The sequence below is a fragment of the Bacillus rossius genome, chromosome 10, assembly GCF_032445375.1.
Source record: "Bacillus rossius redtenbacheri isolate Brsri chromosome 10, Brsri_v3, whole genome shotgun sequence".
NCBI classification, from domain to species: Eukaryota; Metazoa; Arthropoda; class Insecta; order Phasmatodea; family Bacillidae; genus Bacillus; species Bacillus rossius.
This window is the reverse complement of record NC_086337.1, coordinates 3,921,862-3,949,446: the sequence shown is the minus strand read 5'-3', so window position 1 is coordinate 3,949,446 and position 27,585 is coordinate 3,921,862. Positions and strand designations below refer to the sequence as shown.

Here is a 27,585-nt window from a genome sequence, read left to right as displayed (position 1 = left end):
ACAAAGAAGGAGTGAAATGAAATCTACAATTTAATTGTTAAGTTCGAGTTCCACTCATAATTGATTCATCGCTGCTTAATCTTTCCGACTTTCATGGGTTTTCATTACCCGATAATAATGATACGATCATTGAATTAGTTCCTGACACGGTTACTAAAATGTTCAGATCGCCTACTAAAAAAGTGATTTCTAATTCGCCGGGAATATCTGAAAAAGCAAGTGAAAGTTCATCGAAGCAAAAATCATCTAGTGAAGCTTGGACGGTAAAACTTCTGGATCCCACCATAGAAGACTTAATCTCGGCCGTGAAATCCCTCAATATGAAATTTGACGAGTTAAAAAGCGAGAATATGGTGTTAAAAACCCTTCTTATCGACTCTCGTAGTGAAACTGCAGAGATAAAAAATGAACTGCAACAGATCAAACAGATCTTATCTTCTAAGACTGATTCTGTTAACTCATACAGTCAAGTAGTAAAAAAAGTCTCCTCAAACAAGAAACCTGTTTGTGTCGAGTCATCCGGTGTATCTGGCAACAGTGCGCGCACCAGTGACCCACTTACAACTCAGCGTGTCTCCAACGACGTCATCAGGAAAAACGGTAAACAGCCCGTCGACGAAGACGGCTTTACCGTAGTACAACATTCACGCAAGTCCACGAATAATGAAAACTCCGATAGAAAATCATCTAACACGGATCGTAAAAAATCCCTTGCAAATTGGCATCAGGAATGTTTCAACATTAAGAACAATTGCTAAACCTATTTACAAAAAAACAAAAGCTCTCTTTGTCACGCGTTTTGAGCCGTCTGTCACGGAACAAGAAGTCGTAGATTATATTTCCAACGAACTAAATCTCAAGCAAGTCAAAGTGGCCAAGCTCCGGACAAAGCATAATTCTTACGCCTCCTTCCATGTATCTGTTCTGGAAGAAGATTTTAGTAGAATTAATAATATTGTTTTTTGGCCCAGTGGCTGTTTAATCAGTCCTTTCTTTGGAAAACTGCATCAAGACCAAATTGTTAGTACTAATTCATCTCCTGAAGCTCTCGGCAATTCTACCCAATTACCTCCAAGTTCCTGCAGTACATCGTCACCTTTTACGCCAGCAACTTCTATGCCAGGGCCTGGAGGAGTGCTTCCTACTCACTTTCCAGTGAATGCCCAATCTTAATGAATGGGAAATTGCATATCAGAATGTTAGAGGACTTAGAACAAAATCAGTTGAATTCTTTGATAATCTTATTAATACTCAGTATGATATAATCTGTCTAACAGAAACTTGGTTCAACGAAAGATGTATCAATGCTCATTATTTCACCGATAATTATTCTATTTTTAGAACTGATAGGGATCCGCTACTCTCATCAATGGAACGTGGTGGAGGAGTGTTGATCGCAGTGAATAAACATAAATTCCCTTCTGTTCAGCTAATTCAATTATATGACTATCATGGAGTAGAAGCCGTATGGATTAATATTAAAATTGCTTTTCATAAGTACTTAACATTGGGTAATATTTATCTTCCTCCAACTACATCACCTAATCTATTCACATTGTATTTTGAAGCTCTTGAACAAAAACTCGTTAATTCTCATGATAATGTGATTATCATAGGTGACTTCAATGTACCTGGGATAGATTGGAAAGGTAATCACTATTTCAATATTGCCCGTGCACATGTCAGATCCAAGGCTCAGTGCCTACTTGATTTCATATCTAATTTGGATTTAATTCAGCACAACCTAATACAATCTTCCAATAATCTTCTAGATCTTTGTCTTTCTAATCTATCCCATTGTGTGGTTGAAAAAGCTGTTGAATCTCTGGTCAAAGAGGATATCTATCATCCTACCCTACTTATTAAACTACATATTGAGGCGACCTCACACAATTTTACTCCAGATTCTATTTTCAGAAACTACAAAGCTGGTGATTACTTAAGCCTATATAACTCTCTAAAAACCCACAATTGGGATGAATATTATAACACCACTGATGTAGATGCTCTTGTAGATCAACTTACATCTTGTATCTGTGATAAAATCAATACTCACATTCCATTATCCACACGTAAGGCCTCTAAACATCCTTATTGGTTCTCTGGTGATTTAATTCATGCCTTAAAATCTAAAAAACACTTTCATAAACTCTATAAAAGAAACAATAATACTCAGTATTACCTTCTTTTCTCTAAATATAGAGCACTAGTTAAAAATCTTATTAAGCGTGATAAAACTAATTGGAATCGTAGTATCAATAATAAGGTTAAGATTAACCCTAAAAAATTCTGGAGATATGTCAATGTTATGAAAAATGGTTATAGTGAATCTCATTCTCTTAATGTCAATGGTGATATCTGTAATGATCCAGGTATTCTTTCTAATGTCTTTGCTAAGTACTTTGCTAGTGTATATGTACCATCCACCAACCACCCTCGTATCATTGATCCCGATATTATTCACGATTCAATTCCTGTATCATTCTTATCAGAAAGCCAGGTCTTATGGGGAATTAAATCATTAAAACCAACTATGTCTACTGGTCCTGACGGTATACCAAATTTCATTATTAAAGGCTGCTCTTTTATTCTAATGCCTCTATTGTTGCATCTATTTAATACAAGTCTAAAATCACAAGTATTTCCCACTAAATGGAAAATAGCTAAGGTTATTCCCATACATAAAAAGGGTAGTAAACTCAGTGTATTTAATTATAGGCCTATATCATTATTAAATGGCTTTACTAAAATCTTTGAAAAAATAATATTTAAACATATTAACTTCCCAATAAACAACAGATTAGCTCCTAATCAGCATGGCTTTAGAAATAGTATGACAACTTCTACTAATCTTCTCTCATTTATTAATCCTATATACAATAAAGTTACAACAAGGGGGCAGGTTGATGCATGTTATTTTGATCTGGCTAAAGCCTTTGATACTGTCAATCACTCCATTTTACTAGCTAAACTTTCTAACTTCGGTCTCTGTAATAATTATATAACCTGGTTTACTAGTTACCTTAAAGATAGATGTTTCTTTGTTTCACTTAATAAAAAAACTTCTACTTTATATCATGCTACTTCTGGTGTGCCTCAAGGGGGTACTTTATCTCCCTTACTATTCAATATTTATATCAATGATATTTTTAAAGTTCTTCATCATACTACTGGTTTTCTGTTTGCTGACGATCTTAAAATATCCAGAGAAATTTCCTCCTTAAATGACTGTCTGCTTCTTCAATCTGATATTACTGAAATTGATAATTGGTGTAAAATGAATTTAGTTTCACTTAACAAAGATAAAACAAAAATTATTTCTTTCACAAGGAAAATTCATCCAGTTAAATATGATTATTTTCTTGACAACTCAAAAATTTCCAAATCTCTTAGTATAAAAGATCTTGGTGTTATTCTTGACTCCAAACTATTCTTTCATCAACATGTTAATTCTTTAGTATCCTTTTCCCGTAGAACCTTATATTTAATAAATTATATAACTTACTATGCATCTAATATTGAATCCATTCTTACTCTTTATTTGTCCTTAGTCAGAAGTAAACTCGAATATTGCTCAGTTATCTGGAACAGTATTAACACCACCGATAGTGACAAAATTGAATCCATACAAAATAAATTTTTCAAAATAATTAGTTCTAGACACCATCAATTACCCAAATTAGAATCTCTTTCAAATCGTCGCATCCATCTGGATGCCCTGTTTGTGTTTAAGTGCTATAGTTCAAAAATTAATTGCTTATACTTACTTGATAACTCTGGTATTCGAGTCCCGCAGTTCAAAAGCCGCCTTCGATCCCTATTATGTTCCTTACACAATAATAATGATTTAATTTACAGACTTATCTCAAATTTCAATAAATATGAAAATTTTATTAAAAACTTTAAATTTTAATTTTTATGATTACCCTAATATTTTGAGTAATTTTATAATCCTGTTTATTCTTCCCATTCTAGATCATTTAGTTAAGATTATCTCTGTTGCTGTTTTGTTTTGTTTTGTTTTGTTTGTTATTGTGTCGTCTTTTATTATCCTGTGTATGTTGTATTTATTCGCTTGTATGTGTCGTCTTTTATTATCCTGTTTATGTTGTATTTATTCGTTTGTATGTGTCGTGTTTTTATTACTTGTTCTGTGCACACCTCCAAAGCTTCGGCTGTTGGTGTGCATGTCACAAATTTAATAAATAAATAAATAAATAAATAAATTTACTTTTATTTGCACTCATTAATTCAAATATGTTTATCACTTTAACGAAGAGATTATTTTAACTATAAATTTTATACATGTTTGCTATTTAACTTCAAGATCGTCGAGAATGTTTTACGCTTTTTCGCAATTACACATTTTACGACGAAGTTTGTTCGTCGTGAAATATAACAAAGAATTTAATAAAAATGCCCTTGCAGTTAATAAAATAAGTATTAGTAAGTTAAAAAAAGAATTTCGGCTTTAATCTCCAACCCAGACGCTCGTAGTGCGCTGGGGCCGAGATTAAAATTTGTCGAGAATATTTTACGTTTTTATGTCTTCCAGTGCTCAAAATTATATGCAATTGTGGCCCCGGGCACAAAATTTTATTTATAATTTATTAATAATAACGCCCATCGCGATAAACAAAGGAAAATATGTTGACGTCGGCCGGGGCTACGCCCTCCCTGAGCCCGATGTGCCTCACGCCATCGCCACCCCTCTCCTCCCACCACCACCCTCTATTTCAAACCTCCCGCCTACCCGTGCGCAGGTGTGCATGCGTGTGTGCTCGCCCGGCAAGAGGGCGCTTAGATGCAGTGCGCCGCACCCCTAAAAACATAAGTACCGTCAAGCGGGGTGACTATGGTCACTTTTAATGGTTTTTTCATACCAGATTTGTTATATTTAATTATATATTTCATTAAAAATTTGTACAACACAGTACTTGATTCTGGCTTTCAAAATACTATTAGCATGAATTTTTTTGAGCCTATATATTTAAGTAAAAAAATAATACATTGTGACCATAGTCACCTCACCGATTGGGGTCACTATGGTCACAACACAAAACCAATGCAAAACATTCTGAAAATGGTGAATTTTTAAAGGGGTGAACATGGTCACACAAAATAATGAATACATAGCAATACACAAGAGTGAAATATATAAAATAGTCCTAAATAGGGCATCATATCTATGGTACCCATAGTTATGTTACATGCAGTTCCATAATTGTTCATTTTGCCAACCAATTTGTAAATTCTCCAACAACGTCACTAAAAAACACACGTTCGGTTGAAAAGTTTAACCAACATTAAAGCTATCAAACGTTACATGAAACATTAACCTGCCTCTTCTCTCTTCAACTGATGCAGGAAGAACTCTGATTACCTGTGCTTTGTCAATGACAGAAACATCTGGCTTGTCTGACCAAATAAAGAAACCCCCTCGAGATTTTTTAAGAAAAGTCCTAAGTCTGTAGATTCTGTTACTAATGTCTGCCATATTGTCAAAATAGTTGTTAACATCTTCAGGATTTCACTGAGAACGTTTGGGGTTGATGTTTGAGACCATGCGGGAACATATTTTTTCACTGTTGCGTTTTATGAACGACCGAGCCCACTCTACTCCTGGGGTACACCCATCAGAAAACCTTGTGATTGTTTTACCCTGCTTTTTTAAGTTTGATCGCACGAGCAAACGTAACTCAAATGAGGTTATTGGGAAGCCCCATTCAGCAAGCTGGGTGGTGTAAGAACACAACAAAGATTCTTCAGCTTCCGTTAATATTGTCTGTCCCCGTGGTCTCTTCATGTCCATGTTCTTGCATCTTTTCCTCAACACTTCCATTTTTACTTTGTATCTTTCGGCAGCTGTCATGCTCATTCCCTTTCTAACAGCAGTAATTGCTGAATCCATTTGTTCTGGGCTGTAATCCATGTAGGATCGCGACCCAGGGGATCGTTGATAGGTTCTCACCATGAAGATCACCTGCAAATAAATATAAAAAGAACACAGTGATAAGTATCTGTATTCTTGTTTTTATACATTTAAGGCCTAATTGCTAGTTAATTCTGAATAGGTTACCTATCGTAGACATTAATATTTTAAAAAATATGCATGTTTCATAGGTTATAATGAAAATTAACAAATGACCATAGTAACCCCAAATTATTTATGTATTTACACTATTTATTAGAATTATTAATGGCATACAGCAATTTTAAAATAAATGCTTACATGTTTACTTACCTAAAATCCTGAAATCTTGGTGCAGGTTACACAAGTACTCCTTTTGCTATACCACATGACACTGATCAGCTGTGTTAAACAGTTTAGCCAACATTTATTTTGGGGTAAATTTGCTGGTACAAAAAATTTAACAAAAAATATATATATATTGGCGAAGTTTAAGTTAACATTCTCCTGTTATATTTCAATATGTTCATATATTCTGTAAAAAATATAGTTATTGCTAGTAGTGTAATTTTTTGTAGGATAGGAGCAATCTTAAAATATATCTTTGCTTTGACCATAGTCACCCCCGTGACCGTAGTCACCCCGCTTGACGGTATATATAATTGTGTTGTTTGTTTTTATTTTCCCTAAGTGCAACGTGACGGCAGATCGGCCGGGAGGGTTTTATGTACTTTTATTTTTTAACTAATGTATTAAAATATCATAGCGTTTCCGGACATTCCCGAGGAAACCCGAAGCCAGACAATAATTAAATTTAAATCTTAGTTATTATAATTTGTACAATCTTTTCAATTCATTCAAAAATTGTTACATAATTTTCAATGCTTTCTTGTCATGTTAATTTAGTTTCCCGTGGCACGAATTCGCTAATATCTTTTAACGGCAATTGTTTTGGCGGTAGGACGCCATGTTAGTCGAGCGAGCCATGATCTCAGCCCAGTCTTCCGCCATCAACGACCGAGAGCAGACTAATCAGCACTCCGGGGACCTCACCGCTTGTATTCTCTGCCAAGTAATTCCGTTAACTTTAATTTCATTTCAATTGCTTTCTTTTAGTCCTCGGAGCAGCTCTCGGTAGGGGGACTGCTTTACTAATTAATTCACGACCAGTCTCGGTCTTTTATCTTGTACTACGTAATTCAACATGTGACCACGTGGTGGCTCATCACCTATAAACCGATTCGTGCCGCGGGCGTTTTGCATAGCTTCAACCGTGTATTTGAGTGAGCGGAATTAGCGGAATAAATCAGGTGTGTGAATTTCACGTATTATTCTTTTATTTTCAATCTGTGTGACCACGTGGAGAGTGACGGCGTGTGGGACGCGTGAGAGCCCACTTCGTAGGGAAAAGCGTGCCCGACGCTGAGAGCGGGCAGGAATTGGTGCTAGATGTTTTCAAGGGGGGATATCATGTCTCACATGGGCGACGTCACGCCCTGAGTTAGGAGTCTCACCGGGTCCACGTGCCGTACCACGTGGTGGCGCCCACTAACAATCCACCGTAAAGCTGACCGATCTACCACCCCCCCCCCCCCCCCCCAGCGACAATGTATTAACGAGTGCCTGGTTTCCGGGGAAGCATATAGATAGCGCGATTCGTTCAGTTTGCGTCCGTCACCGTAGATGGCAGCACCGTAGGGGAATAATATTATTTTGTTTTTATAATACGATTTTATAACAAATACGCATCCCAAATACACCTAACTTATTTAAAATGTGTTAAAATATTTTTTTAAAACATTGTGCAAAAGATCCTGGGTGTAATTTGAATTATTATGTGTAACTGTAAAACACCATTTTTGGTTCAAAACGTATTTGAATATTCAACATTACTTTTAAATAACCGTACCAATTGTGCTGAAAATCGGTGGACGATCGTTAAATTACATAATATTAATAATTCAAACGATGAAAACATGATTGAAAAGTCAAATCGATGGTTGTTCCAATCGAGTGGAAGAGAGATGCGGCACAAGCGTACAATGAGCGTAACGGGACACATCGTAGTGGGACAATGTGCGTTATGGGACACTTTTATGTGCGTGCAGCCAGCGTTCATCGATTTATTAGACGTTGTCATGTCAAAATACTGTGTTTTCATCATTTTTTCTAGATAAAAATTATATGATTTTTTTTTCTCGCCAACCAGTAGAACATGTTTGAGTAGTGTCGCATGGCATGGAATAACAGCATGAAGCTAACTCTGCTTACACAACGTGCCCACACCACGTGCACCAAAGCATTGTGGCTGTTCCGAAACCACGTGTTGCACACCAAGTGCACCGACTGGGTAGGTTGGATTCAGTTCAGTTAGGTTATTACCATCTTAAACAGAATAATAGTTTGGTTTTAATAAGGGAGAATGTTTTACAATTTAACCCTAAAATGAATACTTTTTGTATATTTATCATGCTCTGCATTATTTTAGAGAACTCTACATCAAACTTTGTGTCTGAGTTTTGTATTACAAGTTTATTTGCAACATGAGAACATATGAATCTGCTCATTACTGAGTTTCGAGGTTAACACATTACTGGCGAGGATTGAAACACTCACTCAATTTTTTTTTCAGATGAATTTTCAAGTTATTACCTACATAAAACTAACTTGCCTACTTTGCTGCGACCACACAATGTAATGCATGTGTCTCAGAGAAGAAGGTAAATTTTTTTGTATTTTTAATTTCACTCAAAAATGAATGGCTTATTAGGTACATGTGTTAAAGGAAGTAATAATACTTATTGTTGTGTTGAGAAGTTATGTACGGATATGATGTTCATCTGAAAATATAATTATAAATGGAGAAAGAGATGTATTCAAATGAATCTAAAAATGTGAAGATATTTATATAGTTATAAGATAACAGGTAATGATTATAAATTAGAGGGGATTTACTCATTATTATAAATTACTGCAAAATTATTATTTTCCTAACCATTACAATTCTCTGAATATAAACTAAAAATACTGGCAGACAATAGATATATATTAATAATTAACTATAAAATTTTTTAGTATATGTATATGTGGGGTTAATGAATCAAAAGGACTTTTCACCTGCCGTAACACAAATGTAATAGGATCTTTTAACCAGCATGATGTCCTAAACCTGTCTTGGCCAACATTTCAAGTTTGTGGAATGGAATGCTTGGAGGTGCATGGCACCACACTAACTAGGGGTTGTTTGTCATCGGACGTCTGCGTGCAGTTCATTATTAAGTAATTTAAAACTATATTCACACAAGCATAATTTAAATACAATAATATTTTCCCCAACATTATAAATATTCATGAACATCACCCATATTCAATCACTCCGATTTAATCTTCAAGAGTGCGTAAAACTGATGAAATGTGTACCACACGTGTCCAGCTGTCCCAGCTGTCCCAGCTGTCAGCCGCAGCACCTGACAGCTGACAACTCTCAGCAATGTGAGCACAGGGACAGCCACGTGAGACATTTCACTACATAGAATCCGTGCATGTACTTCTACCACACTATTAAGTCAATGGATGTGAATATCAGAAAAGACTCTTTGGAATTCTATTCAAATAATGTTAAACAAAATTATATGGCATGATTTATGACAATTGACCCCATTTCCTAATATTCTGAAGTGATCTGAATTTATAATTGTACAATTTAGTATAATGATTTATAAACTGACTTTACATAAGCATTAAGAGCGCATTGCATGAAAGTAACTTCTTAGTGAATTTTGTCTGTGATAGAGCGGCTGTTTATTAAGTTCAAATGTTTTTAACTTTTAACTATTATATCTTGAAGGAGAAACTCTGTACTTCTTTGGTTCACAAACACAATTTATTTCACTCATACAATAAATTAAGAAAAATTGTTACACTATGAAAGTTTGTGTAACACACACCTATAAGTTCATTGGTTTTAAATTATGTATAATATAGTGTAGGTATTTGAATGCTATTTAAATGCAATATATTGTTAGTAACGCGAGAGAGCAGACCGCGACGGAGCTGGCGTCACAGGCGGTCCACTGACGGGAGGCGTGCCTGGCCGGACTACAGGGGTTGTCCTGCCTCAGCACCGTGATCTATCGCTGAGCGGCCGTGCCGAGTGGCGTGGCTTTTCTGGAGTGAGCAAAAGGAAACTTTTTGAGTTGCCAGATAATTTCTCTGAGGATGATTTAGAGGGATCAGTTTTGCAAAACCTCAAAGCCAATTTCTTGAGTTCTACTAGTAGGAGCAAGAAGTTAATGATATTAACCTGTTTACCACCAAATTGGGGAGTTACAAAAATAATGTGAGGGTTTGATGCGCCAAACTACATGGTACGACAATCAAAAAAACTCTTGGCTGAAAAAGGAATGTTAGAAAGACCTAACCCCAAACCAGGCAAACACCTCTCAGAAGATGTAGTTGAAGCTGTCCATTTATTTTATGAAAATGATGAAGTCAGTAGAGCGATGCCTGGTGTTAAAGACTGCATAACAGTCACTGAACCTAATAAAAATAAATCAAAAATATCAAAAAGACTTATTTTGTGCAATCAGAAAGAGGGATACACTTTATTCAAGGAGAAATTTCCAAATATTAAAATAGGTTTTTCAAAATTTGCGGAGCTTCGTCCAAAGCATTGTATTTTAGCGGGTTCTAGTGGGACACATGCAGTGTGTGTGTGTACAATCCATCCAAATGTCAAATTGATGATTGAAAATGCAAGATTATGTGATTTAACAAATGGAGAATTCAAAACCTACAAACATTGCCTACCAAAAATGGTATGCACTCCACCAACAATAGATTGCAATATTGGACATTGTACATATTGTCCTGGTACTGCAGCAATACGGACCGTCCTTGAGAAGTCATTTGAAGAGCACCTGATATGAAAGATCACATTTCGGCAGTGGATTTCAGTTGACCGTTGCAATTTAGAGACACTGCAGAAATCATCAGCAGATATCACTCTGTGACAAGCTGTCACTCTTAGTCTGACATGACTTTATTGCAAAACAACAGACCTCTTTCATGAATCACTTAAAGGAAAATTTAAAATAATCTGAATTTGCCATCACACTCGACTTTTCAGAAAACTACAGTATGGTTGTACAAGATGAAGCCCAGACTTACCACTGGACTAAGGGACATGCCACAGTTCACCGTTTGTGATATATTATGAAGGAGAAAAAAAAATTGAACATATTGAACTACATTGTAATTTCTGACTGCCTAGAGCATAATATAGTTGCTTTTTACACATTTCAAAGAAATTAGGTTGCTTTTTTGATTACAAAATTTAAAAACGTTCCTCATAAGTTCTTTTACTTTTCAGATGGGTCTGCTGCCCAATATAAAAGTAAGAAAAATTTTATCAATTTGTGTTTTCACAAGCAAGACTTCAACATATCAGCTGAATGGCATTTTTCAGCCACAGCTCACGGTAAAGGGCCTTGCGATGGAGTTGGAGGTACGGTTAAGAGAAGAGCAGCTAAAGCTAGCTTGCAACGGCCCTATGAAAACCAGATCTTGACCCCTTTCCAGTTTTATGAAAGGGAGATGAAAATATTTCTGGTATTAATTTCACTTTCACTACACAAGAGGATTACATAGTCAGAAATATTTTTAAAAGATCGTTTCAATCAGGCAATTACCATCCAAGGAACTCAGCAATAACCTGTTGACTCAAGCACATAAAAATTACTGTGAAAATATTTTCTGGAGCTACACATTCATCACAAGTAACTGTTACAAGATCACTAGACAAACCGCAAATAGGAGACGTAAAGAGTTATACTGTAGTTGTGTATGACAAGAACTGGTGGCTAGCTTATGTTATGGAGAAAAACGAAGAAATTGAAGAAGTGAAAGTAAAATTTCTCCACCCTGCTGGACCATCACCATAATTTTCTTATCCAGGGAAACCAGATGTATTATGGATTCCTCTCTTAGATGTGTTAAGTACAGTAAATCCTGTGACACCAACTGGAAGAATTTATGTACTATCTGAAAATGACACTTAAAAACCAATGAGGAATTTTTCAAGTACTGTAATTGAAAATTGCAATCAAACATGTGAGTGCTGATTTCCTTTCTTCAATTTATTTCTCATTTTAAATTATTGTGCAGGGGAATCTTGCATATATTGTACTTCAGCATTAAGTATTTCTCATTTTAAATTAAATTCCCTGTAAAATTTTACTAAAAAATTGTTCAGTTTAAGATACTTTCAGTGTACAGAATATAATTATCTGATTTTTTCTGTGTATTTTACAACCAGATTTTACTGTATTCTGTTATGCTTTCCTTTGCTGGCAACATTTAACCTGGAGTTTGACAAAAAGGGCCTTTGTTTTCAATTAATTTTACTATGAACTCATTAACTCTCCACTTTGAAACTTTGTAGACAATTTAATATTTGTACAAAAAATTGTATAGAATTTTTTGAAAAAAATTAAAAATGCCTTTTTCCAAAATTTCAAATTTAAATTTTAAAAATTATTTTGTAATTTTTTTTTATTATTTATTATTTATTTATTTATTATTTATTTATTTATTTATTTATTTATTTATTTATTTATTAGATTTGTGACATGCACACCAACAGCCGAAGCTTTGGAGGTGTGCACAGAACAAGTAATAAAAACACGACACATACAAGCGAATAAATACAACATAAACAGGATAATAAAAGACGACACATACAAGCGAATAAATACAACATACACAGGATAATAAAAGACGACACAATAACAAACAAAACAAAACAGCAACTGAGGTAATCTTAACTAAATGATCTAGAATGGGAAGAATAAACAGGATTATAAAATTACTCAAGATATTAGGGTAATCATAAAAAATTAAAATTTAAAGTTTTTAATAAAATTTTCATATTTATTGAAATTTGAGATAAGTCTGTAAATTAAATCATTATTATTGTGTAAGGAACATAATAGGGATCGAAGGCGGCTTTTGAACTGCGGGACTCGAATACCAGAGTTATCAAGTAAGTATAAGCAATTAATTTTTGAACTATAGCACTTAAACACAAACAGGGCATCCAGATGGATGCGACGATTTGAAAGAGATTCTAATTTGGGTAATTGATGGTGTCTAGAACTAATTATTTTGAAAAATTTATTTTGTATGGATTCAATTTTGTCACTATCGGTGGTGTTAATACTGTTCCAGATAACTGAGCAATATTCGAGTTTACTTCTAACTAAGGACAAATAAAGAGTAAGAATGGATTCAATATTAGATGCATAGTAAGTTATATAATTTATTAAATATAAGGTTCTACGGGAAAAGGATACTAAAGAATTAACATGTTGATGAAAGAATAGTTTGTAGTCAAGAATAACACCAAGATCTTTTATACTAAGAGATTTGGAAATTTTTGAGTTGTCAAGAAAATAATCATATTTAACTGGATGATTTTTCCTTGTGAAAGAAATAATTTTTGTTTTATCTTTGTTAAGTGAAACTAAATTCATTTTACACCAATTATCAATTTCAGTAATATCAGATTGAAGAAGCAGACAGTCATTTAAGGAGGAAATTTCTCTGGATATTTTAAGATCGTCAGCAAACAGAAAACCAGTAGTATGATGAAGAACTTTAAAAATATCATTGATATAAATATTGAATAATAAGGGAGATAAAGTACCCCCTTGAGGCACACCAGAAGTAGCATGATATAAAGTAGAAGTGTTTTTATTAAGTGAAACAAAGAAACATCTATCTTTAAGGTAACTAGTAAACCAGGTTATATAATTATTACAGAGACCGAAGTTAGAAAGTTTAGCTAGTAAAATGGAGTGATTGACAGTATCAAAGGCTTTAGCCAGATCAAAATAACATGCATCAACCTGCCCCCTTGTTGTAACTTTATTGTATATAGGATTAATAAATGAGAGAAGATTAGTAGAAGTTGTCATACTATTTCTAAAGCCATGCTGATTAGGAGCTAATCTGTTGTTTATTGGGAAGTTAATATGTTTAAATATTATTTTTTCAAAGATTTTAGTAAAGCCATTTAATAATGATATAGGCCTATAATTAAATACACTGAGTTTACTACCCTTTTTATGTATGGGAATAACCTTAGCTATTTTCCATTTAGTGGGAAATACTTGTGATTTTAGACTTGTATTAAATAGATGCAACAATAGAGGCATTCGAATAAAAGAGCAACCTTTAATAATGAAATTTGGTATACCGTCAGGACCAGTAGACATAGTTGGTTTTAATAATTTAATTCCCCATAAGACCTGGCTTTCTGATAAGAATGATACAGGAATTGAATCGTGAATAATATCGGGATCAATGATACGAGGGTGGTTGGTGGATGGTACATATACACTAGCAAAGTACTTAGCAAAGACATTAGATAGAATACCTGGATCATTACAGATATCACCATTGACATTAAGAGAATGAGATTCACTATAACCATTTTTCATAACATTGACATATCTCCAGAATTTTTTAGGGTTATTCTTAACCTTATTATTGATACTACGATTCAAATTAGTTTTATCACGCTTAATAAGATTTTTAACTAGTGCTCTATATTTAGAGAAAAGAAGGTAATACTGAGTATTATTGTTTCTTTTATAGAGTTTATGAAAGTGTTTTTTAGATTTTAAGGCATGAATTAAATCACCAGAGAACCAATAAGGATGTTTAGAGGCCTTACGTGTGGATAATGGAATGTGAGTATTGATTTTATCACAGATACAAGATGTAAGTTGATCTACAAGAGCATCTACATCAGAGGTGTTATAATATTCATCCCAATTGCGGGTTTTTAGAGAGTTATATAGGCTTAAGTAATCACCAGCTTTGTAGTTTCTGAAAGTAGAATCTGGAGTAAAATTGTGTGAGGTCTACTCAATAAGTAGTTTAATAAGTAGGGTAGGATGATAGATATGCTCTTTGACCAGAGATTCAACAGCTTTTTCAACCACACAATGGGATAGATTAGAAAGACAAAGATCTAGAAGGTTATTGGAAGATTGTATTAGGTTGTGCTGAATTAAATCCAAATTAGATATGAAATCAAGTAGGCACTGAGCCTTGGATCTGACATGTGCACGAGCAATATTGAAATAGTGATTACCTTTCCAATCTATCCCAATCTAGACATTATTGTGTTGAAGAGGCCCAGAGAACCTCTTCGTTTATTAGGCTTAAATGTCACGCCTCGCGCCTACCCCCTCCCCTCTTTCCACTCCTGGGGCTGTGACGCAGCGTTTCTATTCCCTTACTCCCCGAGCTGCGATGGTGGCGCCTCGTGACAAGTCGAGGTGCGACCGAGGCTCATCGCGTCTGGGCCTTTTTCACCTCTAGCTCTCGTTGGGGTGGTTGTGTGTTCGGTGGTGGTCGTCCACTCTCTCGTCTGGTCGGTAATGTATTTGGGTGCTTGGATTGTCCGCGAGGTGACCGTGGAACTAGCGTAAAGTAAATCGTGTGTTTCCATAATCTAGTGATGGTTCGAATCCCATTTTTCTAGAATCCGAATCTCGAATCCGAATCCCAAACAGTACCTCGAATCCACCCCTCGAATCCGAATCCAGTTCTCAAGGGTTAATTATAAAATAATTTATAAGTTAAGAGAAAAATTTAACATTATGCAGAATTATTTAACCCTTTAAATTTTTATTTAAAAAAACAAGGATTTGACACAGTCTGGATCAAGATGATTCTGTTTTTGGTCACATATGTTTCCTGCAGTGCTGAACAAACGTTCAGAGAACACTGTCGCAGGTGGTGAACACAAATATTTTTGGACAGTTTATGTAGCCTGGGTGAACATGCAGACTGAGTTTTCCAGTATTCGAGAATGTTTATTTCTGGGTTAACTGTAGGATCACGTAAGAATCTGGTCACTTCATTAATTGCTGTAGGATCCAACTTGGTGGATTTAAGGCATTCAGGCATTATCTGTGAGTACAGTGATTCATGTATCCACGGAAATCGGAAAACGAAATTCAACATCCGACGGAACAATATTTTGTAGTTACCAACTTGACATTTGTTTAAAGTCCCAAATGAAGGTAAACGCATTCCTGAAATATTTAATGGAAACTAAAAGGCGCCATATTGGCTTCAATGGTTTTAGGCCATAAGAAATATTGTCGTGCGTCTTTTAAAATTAAGCCTCACTAAAGCATAATGATTAATATGCCCGAAGTTAAAAGTGACGGGGTGTTTTCTCTAGTTTACCCATTAAATTTTTTTATATTAAACTTAGTTATTTTTTATGTTGCTCAAACTGATTGGCTAACAAATTCATTGGTTGGCCATCATGGAATTATCAGATAATACATATTTTAACGTTGGTAGTCTACACAAACCAAACTTGGCCCTAAAAAAATTCATAAATAGAATGTGTATTAGAATATTAAAAATTGAATTGCGATTAAAATAATAATTGTATAATGTATTAATTTTTGTCATTCATTATTTCATTGTTATTACTACATGTGCGACCATAACTTCTGATGAAAGTCGGCATTATTGTTGTATTACTAAGTAACAGATTTCTCGGTAAAGTTATTTAAAAAAAAACAAGATTCATATTTAGTCTAGATCCTAAATGTGCTTTATTTTATTTTTTTGCATATTCTGAGAATACATATGTGATTTATGCCTTATTTAACGCCAATGTAGCGACAATGCATCCATGTTCATGAATATAAAGTAAGTTTCCCAAATCAGTACATGCTTCTTAATTTTTTTTTTTATATAATAACGAATTAAAAGTACAATACAGTAGAACCTCGTTAATCCGTGATGCGCTAATTCGGGAATCGGATAATCCGGGACGATTTAAAAGAGAAGAAAAAAAAGAGAAGTAAAAATTGTCAGCACTTAAAATTACCATCATGCGGGCCGGCGGCCGGCAAACACTACAAGCCATCGCGTGGGCCGCCAAACTCTGCAAGGCTGTTTGTACCGACCCTTTGTGTCGCCCCCCTTTCAGCTGTCACATTTGTCACTCTTTAAACTTGAGGGGGATGTCCTGACTTCTGCTTCCCGTCTCCCTTTGTTTGTTTCCACCCGCCAACGCACGGCAGGCGCCTGGCGAGTGACGTGTCTGGCTGGCATTCGGCTGGAAGATTTGTAGGGGGGGGGGGGGGGGAAGGGTGCAAGGTCAGCACGATCTTATCTTTCTCTCTTCGGCTGTTGTAAATGACCGTGAACTAATGGCTAGGCATTTTTAAGCCGAGACACTAATTCGAAGACGGCCGGCCCTTACCGTAAACGGCCTTAACCCAGCTGCACGCCGGTGTCTGAGAAGCTTGACAAGACCTTCCGGGCTTTTAATCGCTAGTCCGTGAAATTCGGTAATCCGTGATTATCTCGGTCCCTACCACGTATTAACGAGGTTCTACTGTACCTCAATAGAATGTGTTCCAAGGAAAATGTAAACAGACCAAGTAAATTGTAAGCATTTAAGTTTTTAAAGCACTACATTTACATCAATATTTTTCCTCGAATCCCAAATCTTTTCCCTCGAATTTCGAATCTTTCGAATACTAGAGATTCGGTGGGATTCGAGGATTCGAGGATTCGACCGGCCCATCCCTACCATAATCTAACTGTAACAATCTTTTGGCTGTCACCTTCTGAAATTGTCTTTCGCTCCTTTCATGGAAACACACGTCGCTTGCCGACCTGGGTGCTGCAGGATGGTTTTGCATTGCCATTCTTTCTGCCCTTTTTTCCCATGCCCTTTGGGAAGTGTGGTTTTCATAAGTCTCCTGGCTGGCCACCTCTTCCCCTATTTGAATACCCGGTATGGGGTTTCGATCGCAGACTCTGCTGGTTCTGTCGCAAGTGTACGAGACGTCTGTGTGCACGGCTTAAAACCCGGGTTTTCTTGTTTTCGTGCAGCGTGCTTAATTTCTGGGTACGTTTCCTTCCCCGACGGTTTTATATTACGTTGGGCCATGCCATGCCGATTCCACCATTCTAGAGGAGGAATTGGTCCGAGCGTAGGTGCTCACTTTAACTTAGTTCATTTATGCTCGCGTCTACTCGCTCAGTAGTACCGCTTGTGGCGCACGATGTACCTTCATAATCAGTAACTTGCTTTTTTTTTTGTACTTGTGCACTTTAACCTGCACTTATTATTCCAAAGAATATATGTATATGTATATATATATATATATATATATATATATATATATATATACATTTGTGTGTATAAGGATACTTAATAATACACTAGTCTCATGTTCCTTATGATCCCGTCTATTTGTATACTCTTTTATGTACACCTATAAACTAGCTGCAACAGGTTCTACTAGAAGAACCCCCCCCCCCCCCCCCCTATCCTATATTGATTAGCAGGTTGAAGCATCCTTCAGTGTTACATATCACATGAAACGCCACACCAAATGCTGGAAAATGACACATGTCTCACCTTTCTAACTTAATTTGGAAAAGAGTTATGGTAATTTTAAAATATGCCTGTCGTGCGATTTTGAGTGTTTTTTCGAAAATTTACAAAGCAATATTTTCAAAACGGATTGATATATCATTCTAAAATTTTATATTTTTGTTAGTCTGTATGGAGGTAACATCTGAGAAAAATTTCATCAAAACCTGAGATGGTGAGTTAAAATGGGTGTGTTGATTTGACATGGAATGACCCTGTAAGCACATTTAATGTGCATTAAGGATAAAATATCAAAAATATGTTTACTACACAGTGATTTTTCAGCCCCAAACCTTTATATATTATCAGGACATGACATACAAATTAGTAGAGTTGTAAGGGAATATTGTTACAGCCCCTCTACCATAATATACCAACTGCGAATGACATCCAGATGAGCAGAATCATGAGGGACATTTGTTCCAGCTTCTCTACCTTGATATACAAGCACGGTATTGTTGGAGGAACTATTTCCAACCCCTCTACTATAATGTACAGATAAGATGCGTTGTGGGAGACACGTTTTACTAGTATTCAGTTTAATAACAGGTTGATAATTAACGTAATAAAATTATATAATAGAGAATTAATTATTTAATTGTTTAAAATCTGAGTAAAGAACGACCTTTCACATTTTCAATATTATAATGATGTGTCCTTTGAAGTTTGAATAAAATAAAATAATTGAAAGAAAAGAATTTAACATTTATGTAATGAGAACATATGTGTTGTAATAAATCATCCTGCAGAATGAATTTAGTATGCTTTATTTTAAAGTTGTAATGTTTATTAATGTACTTCAATTATGGAAGTATGTTATCAGCTCCTGTAGAGAATACAGCATCACCTCTAGTTTCCCTTTGTGAGTTTGTTTCCTGTTTAAAACTTTTTTCGTCTCAAATTATCTGATGGCTCTCAAACCAACCCGGTTAAGGAGTCAATAAATCGGAGAATGCTGAAGGTTTTTACATTTTTTCTGGGGCATTTTCGGTTTGCAGACAAAATTTAAGAGTTTAGACTCAAAAGGGTTAAAGAGAAGGAAAAACCCAACTCCTCATCAACATCACTACAGTGTGAAAGTGTGGTTCACCGAGCCACAGTCAGGTGCACGAGTGTGGGCTCTCACGCGGCCGTTAGAGAAGCCTCTAGGAACAGAGCAGTTGGCCCGACCGTGGTCCGGGGGGACCGGAACACAGGCGTGCCCCGCTGTCCCCTGGAGCCCGAGGTGGCTGCCCCGCGTCGCCACGGAGCCCCGGGGGTGTTTGTGATCCGACAACCCGGTCCGTAATGAGGAGACCCAGTAGGAGCAACACCCGGGAATTTTACATACTTGTAATTTAGTGACATTTAATGGTTGTGAACTGTTCAGTAGCCTCAAAGCAAGTAGCCATAGTTTATTGTAATGGGCTCGATCGAACCTGGTTTTAAGTAAATATTTAATACCGTGATATGTTGATCAGATCACTAATGATGTTTCACTCACTCCTACTTTGTTAAATTAGTACTGAGGGCATAACTCGCCATTAGCTCATTTGTCATGCAGTAAAACCCTGTTAAGACTTATTCCAGGGACTGGATGATAAACACTTGTTCATAGGGAAAAATTCTTAAACGGGAAATAGTACATACCAGTTGCTAAATAAAAAAAAATCATTAAAATGACATACTTAAGTTATGCGCAGTTTGTTTAACTTTCTCTTTTAAAATTCGTCCATTTATGGAGATTCCATTACCACAAATAATTGTTGTTGGTTAAAAGCCTCGCATTACTTTTAAATTAAATTAAGGAATTAAGTAAATATTCAAAATATTGAATGACCTTTTAAGTTACCATGAGAACCACACAGAGACCCTCAGAGGCCCTGGTGCAGCCTGTACTGTGCTTGCCTCTCTGATGTTACTGTTTAATGGTAGCAGACACCAGTAGCTCTATCATTACCAGTGGCCAAAGTGGGTGGGGAAAAATAAATGTTTGTGACAGATACCTTGAAAACCACACATTGGAGGCTCTCAGAGAGACTGATGCTACGTATACGGTGGTTGCCTCTTGAAGTTTATTTTATAATGGTAGTAGACACCTGTTGGAAGGTCCTTCAGTCTATTTAAATCATTGACATTTTGATGTAAAAAATAAAAACAGCGACAGAATTTGCCCTAGTTGCGTGGAATGGCGTCGGCTGTTGTCCCAAGCTCTCTGTACAATGACGCACTGGGCGGTAAATAGATCCAGCGGATAGAGCTAACCTCTGCAGTTATGTTTTTGCAGCATTCTTTATAAATATTATTTTCAGTACAATTCAGTGTCATAAATACGTGTATCTTAATATACCAGGTAATAAATATTTTATTTATGGATTAACTCTGAATAATAACTGTTTACTGTGATGGACCGGAAAAAAAAGTCATCAATGTAATGACTACCGATCGCAGCTGTTTTGTTTCGAACAGTGAAGCACAATAAAAAACTCGGTCACGGATGACCAAAATCAATGCCATGTTAGAAATGTTATAAACAAAATCTTGTTACGATTTACCTGTGGGTTCGTAAAGGATAGCCCAATTAAAGATTTTATTACACTACACAGTTTTATTTATTGCCACTACTTATGTCACTTACAAAAATCTTCTAAAATGGCAAATAATTAATTACACTTAAAGAAAGGTCTATTCCCCAGTCACTCGTTCCGCACACCTCGCTGGGCCGCACCTCTGGTGCAACTCTCGCCGCAGCACCCCTCGTGGGTCTCCGCCGCGGGACTCCGCCGCCACACTCCACCGCTGCAGACACACTTCCCCTTCGCCACGATCCCACTCGACGCCTCGCTCGGAACTTCGCTCGGGACTCCGCCGCGCCCGCGACTCTATCGCCCGGAAACTCCGCCGTGGGAGAACTCCCAACTGAACACTCCGAACTCACTCACTCCCTGCCCTGGAACCTTCGTCCAAGGACTTCGCCACTCTGCCACACCCGCGGCACTATCGCCTGGATCTCCGCCGCGGGAGAACTCCCGACTGAACACTCCGAACTCACTCAGACTGACTCGAAGGTCGGCCCCACCTCCTTATATAGCACTTGGGTTCCCGTCCAGAACAATCGGGCATGTCTCCGAGATATCGCGCGACCTTCGCCGTCGAAATGTCCAGAAACGCGTCGTGAGTCCTGTCGAAGGACGCGGCGGCTGCTCAAAGAACGCCGATAAACGCAACAAGCATCGGGTTCCCACAAAACGCGCCGATAAACATGTCCGAGTCCTTTTATTCCGCAGTGCGGCCTCTTTTAAGTAACTCGATCTGAGGCAGGTGCGCGCTGCGACGGTCAGGATGTCGCGAGATAGTATGACACGAGATACCAGGGAGAGGATGCGGGTGGAAGGGGGCGCAGACAGGCCGAACGAGCGCGGCGACGCAAAGCACTGCAGCCAAGCGCGATCGTAACAGTATATTGTAAATTCCTGAGGTAGCTCATGCTACAAATTCATACCTTTTAAATAAACTTTTTATTGCAATAACACCATCACTCAAAACCAATTTCCCCCCCCTTCCAAACATGTATACAATTTTACAAGACATTTGTTTCTACCCAAGGCATGAGTTTTCATATCCTGAGCTTTTTTTTTCAGCAAGCGTAGATGATCGCGGTACCACAAACGTTCGCAATCATTGCAACATCTTACAGAAAAACAAAATCACAAAGCACAATCCACACGCAAGATGTCCGTCATTCGTTTAAGCAGTAGCAGGTCCACCAACCTCAGAGCTTGAACGAACCTAGCAACTATGAAGCGTTGCCATGCGGCGTTGTCAAGTTTTGAATAAGTCTCGTGTCATGTTTTTTCAACACACATTTTACGAAAAATTGTGCACAATTTACGGGCAAATACGGTATAAGTCCGGCCAAAAATGGAAATCATAGCAAGATGAGTAAACTAAAATTTTACCACATCGCTCAACAGACTATGAAACTGAATTAGCTCCTCATATTGCTGTACCAGTTACGTCACGTGCCACACAATCAGGACAACGAATGGGTAGTGGTTTATTTTTGTTGTGTATTCGTCAGACGTTATGTCTTGAATGAGGGAAATTGTGCACAGATGGAACAGCCTCACAAAGGATGTGAATGCAAGCAGATGATAAGTCAAAAAATATACATCATAACAGCGTGCTGCGTGCGGCAAAGGTTTTGACAGTTATGTTTGTTATTGTTTTGAAAAAATTGTCGATAGGTTTAACTATAAATAAAGTTTAAGAGTGTAAAGATAAACTTTATTACATTATTTAATCCTGAAATGATGAATGTTATATGAGAGGCATCTATAAATGCAAACGTTTTGAATGGGAAAAATTAACATAGGGATATATGGGAGTGAACAAGGGAATAATCATTTAAACGTTATAAAAGTGAAAACACATTATGCGGGAACGTCTTAAGCGAGTTTTTCTGTAGTTTTTGCATATAGATGCAGTTTATAGCCCAAGACATTTTATTGTTTTTCTCCGATTATATTATGATCGTCACCGATCTAACTAACTGTCGTTCTTTCTATGTTTGTCAGGGAGTTGTGGCTAACCAGCAAGTTGGTGTTTCAGAATAATACCAAGCCCCACAGTATTATATGAAAGATAAGGTCACATATTCGTTGTATTCATATCACTGAGAAATAATAACCACATGTATTGCATAACTGTAGTGCTGTTACCATTCGCCACCTGCCACCCGAAATCTTTGTTAACTTGCTTACGGCAGTTTCCCAAAAACAGTCAAAATACCCAGTAACAACATATTCGAGTACGTACTAAAAAACTTCTTCAGAAATTCTTCACCAACTTTGGAATTTCTCGGTATTAGTATCATACGATGGGGCAAATTGGCAAATATGAATGTTTTTATTTCTGTTCATAAACAAACAGCCATTTAACGTTGATCACATTGACAAGAGGTGTGGGGACCTTGAAAATGTCATTCACACAATGAAGGTGATAACAATGGTGGCACCTTTCTTGGGATGGCAGTTAAAAACCAAATTAGATATTGTCAAATTATTAAATGTAAAAAACCAAGACAAATTCCATACCAGCCGAGATTCATTTTCTCTATTGTGGTAGAAGTGTGGCTTTTATAACTTACAACAATACAAACAGCAAGTGGAGTATCGGATGTGATCTTCAATAGAAAAGTTATTTAGACTGCAAAATAAAATGCATAAATGCTGCTTTTTTACGTCACAATGATTATTCGAGAAAAGAAAGTAAAAATTTCGGCCAAGAAGAGGCTGCATAATTTCCAATGAAGCTTCCACATGCAAATACATAATTTTAAATTAGTGGAGCAGATGCAGCTGGCCCGAGAATACAGGGGAAAAGCCTAGTGTTGCTCAGGACGTGAAGGAGTGTTCCACACCGTAGCTGGTCAGCTAACCTCGTCTGTCTCAAGAACCGATATTCAGGACAGTCATCAGCCAGGCAGAGGAAAGTCCTAACATTTCCACAAGGAAATATAGTTATTCAGTCTGTCCATTTTGCATTAAAATATATATATATTTTATTACTATTAAGAGTGTGGAGAGAGATAAAAGCACTGACTGTCTAGGTGATAAAAGATAACCATAGCTGGCTGAAGTTTATACACGGGGGCAAGGGGGGATGGCATCTAGTTGGCAAATGCTGATAATTATCTACTAGAAAAATGTGTTTCAGCATGTATGGGTTATCGAGTCTTAATGCTGTACATATATTAGAGGCTTGATGTTTCCCACCAGATTTACACAAGTTTCCTCCCCTCACCACGTTTCAAATGAAATTAATCTCATCAAGCCCATGCTACTTACAAAAACTTCTGCATGCTCTGTTTCCACTATCCCACAAGGGATCGTCCATTAATCACGTGAGGCTCAAAATGGAGGGGGGGGGGGGGGGGGGGGGGTCAGGAAAAATCACGAAATATCACAAGGGGGGAGGGGGGTGTAGAGAGATATCACATGTATTTATTTTTTCCAGCGATTTTAACTAAACCAAAAAGCGACGCGTGACCTAGACTCGCCGTAGCCAGGCAACAATATCCCCGCCCGCCGCAACATGAACCGCCCGGCTCGGCTTGCCAGTCGCCAGTAAGACTGTGATTTTGGTGCCGAATACATGCGTAAATCACATATAAGCCTTTCCTTTATTATTTTTATGCCAGTGAGAATAAACCTGCAACCTTAATGTGTGTCTGGACATTTTTATCACTGTGCTTAATTTTCCAGAATTAAATTAGATTAAACCTATATTTAAAGATAATATTCTGAAATTTTTAAAAATATTTTGTACCAAAAAAATACACGTGATTTATTGGAGGGGGGGGGGGGGGGGGGGGGAGGTAGTCTGAAACCTCACCACAAATCACAAGGGGGGAGGGGGGGTTAAATATTTGCTGAAAAGTCATCACGTGATTAATGGACGACCCCCAAGATGAATAAACCAAAGAGAAAATAATAAATTTTATTGAACTAACAACAACAGGGTATATTTACCAACAACCTAAATCAAAAAACCTCAAAACTGCCAACTTTCACACCGGCATTGTGTGCTGTATCGCAGACAAGTGTACAGATGGTGGTAAACTACTCTTCACTACTTGACTAGGTCTCTACAGGGTAAAACAAGTTTAACCAAATCTGCGGGCATAAGTTATTTCTTTAAAAAAAAACATGGGGGGGAGGGGGCTGTTTGTTTGTAAAGTCGGTTTACGGACGATAATTTTACGTGATAACGTTATATCAAATTTTTTAAATTGCTGCTTTTAAAAAGCCCGCCTTAACCTATTGATATTATAGAAGATTTTCTCGCATGGTGCTTGGCCGGTTCTTGCACGCTCGGCTCAGGCGGAACATGGCAATTGTCATGCTTTTACGTGCGTGCAGCCGACGTTCATCGATTTATAGGACATTATCACGTAAAAATTTGGATTAAATTTGGATCTTGGCAAAAATCTACTCTTAGTTGATATTAGGAAGCATGTGAAGGCAAAGCTGGCCAGTGCGACGGGAGAGAGCAGTTCCTACCTGCGTCGCCGGACTGCAAGCCCGGGCTCTCCAGCATCGCATCGGCCAGGTCTTCCTTCAGCTGCGACTCCCCGGGACCCAGCGAGCCGTCAGAGTCCCCGTCCGGCCCGAACGCCTCCAGCAGCGTGGGCGACTGCTCGTAGCTGCCTGCAAGCACGGCGACACTGCACTCCACACACGGCACTTCCACTGCCGGCGTTCCTACACCACGACCATCACTACTCGTTACACTCTACCCACATGTACCAACACACGGCACTTCCACTGCAGGCGTTCCTACACCACGACACACATTCCTCGTTACACTCTACCAACATGTACCAACACACGGCACTTCCACTGCAGGCGTTCCTACACCACGACCCTCATTCCTCTTTACACTCTACCAACATGTACCAACACACGGCACTTCCAGCGGGGGACCACTGCCGGCGTTCCTACACCACGACCCTCACTACTCGTTACACTCTACCAACGTGTACCAACACACGGCACTTCCAGCGGGGGACCACTGCCGGCGCTCCTACACCACGACCCTCACTACTCGTTACACTCTACCAACATGTACCAACACACGGCACTTCCAGCGGGGGACCACTACCGGCGTTCCCACACCACGACCCTCACTACTCGTTACACTCTACCAACATGTACCAACACACGGCACTGCCAGCGGGGGACCACTGCCGGCGTTCCTACATCACGACCCTCACTACTCGTTACACTCTACCAACATGTACCAACACACGCACTTCTAGCGGGGGACCACTGCCGGCGTTCCTACACCACGACCCTCACTACTCGTTACACTCTACCAACATGTACCAACACACGGCACTGCCAGCGGGGGACCACTACCGGCGTATCTACACCACGACCCTCACTACTCGTTACACTCTACCAACATGTACCAACACACGGCACCTCCAGCGGAGGGCCACTGCCGGCATTCCTACACCACGACCCTCACTACTCGTTACACTCTACCACATGTACCAACACACGGCACTGCCAGCGGGGGACCACTGCCGGCGTTCCTACACCACGACCCTCATTCCTCGTTACACTCTACCAACATGTACCAACACACGGCACTTCCAGCGGGGGACCACTGCCGGCGTTCCTACACCACGACCCTCACTACTCGTTACACTCTACCACATGTACCAACACACGGCACTGCCAGCGGGGGACCACTACCGGCGTTCCTACACCACGACCCTCACTACTCGTTACACTCTACCACATGTACCAACACACGGCACTGCCAGCGGGGGACCACTGCCGGCGTTCCTACACCACGACCCTCATTCCTCGTTACACTCTACCAACATGTACCAACACACGGCACTTTTAGCGGGGGACCACTGCCGGCGTTCCTACACCACGACCCTCACTACTCGTTACACTCTACCACATGTACCAACACACGGCACTTCCAGCGGGGGACCACTGCCGGCGTTCCTACACCATGACCCTCATTCCTCGTTACACTCTACCAACATGTACCAACACACGGCACTGCCAGCGGGGGACCACTGCCGGCGTTCCCACAACACGTCCCTCACTACTCGTTACACTCTACCAACATGTTTGCTAACACATCCTAACACACAGCACTACCCTGAAGCTCAATTGTTCACGTCGTGACGTCAGGGGTGTCAGTTTCCTCCCCCCTGCTACTCTGTGCAGGTTCGATGCTGCCCATGTAACTGCTAGCATAACTCCAACCTCTTTGATTGCTCGCTTGTGACCAATGACTTGCTACGGTGTTTTATATTCTCATGCAGTTCCTGGCACACACGTCCCAGATGCAGGCGTCACATGACGTAAGTACGGTGAATGCTTTTTCTGGAGCTCCTGGCCTTACCTTTAACTTCCAGCCTTGAAGTTTAAAGTGTGTGACATTATATTCTCACCTTGCCACTTTCTATTTATTGTCTGGAATAAAATATTTTGTATTCATCATCATGTTAGTTTCATTGCATCACTGCACATTTTTTGTGTTATGGTTTAAGAGTTAAGCTTGATACGTTTCTAAATTATAATATTGTTCCTAACTCATCCTGTTTTGGCAAGTGTTACCTATGCAATCAAAAGTCAGTAATTAATTTATTGTGTTCTTTAAATATATTCTACTGCTT

General features: G+C 38.3%; 1 protein-coding gene across 4 annotated transcripts in view; it reads right to left on the bottom strand.

Annotated features, from left to right (window-relative positions):
- LOC134535723 (breast carcinoma-amplified sequence 3 homolog) overlaps positions 1–27,585 on the bottom strand; it is a 213,312-nt gene that overhangs the window by 124,197 nt on the left and 61,530 nt on the right. For all 4 annotated transcript variants that reach the window (XM_063374937.1, XM_063374936.1, XM_063374938.1 and 1 more), the window contains exon 10: positions 25,442–25,588. In XM_063374937.1, the coding sequence (XP_063231007.1) occupies positions 25,442–25,588 (147 nt within the window). The remainder of the gene's footprint in view (positions 1–25,441; positions 25,589–27,585) is intronic.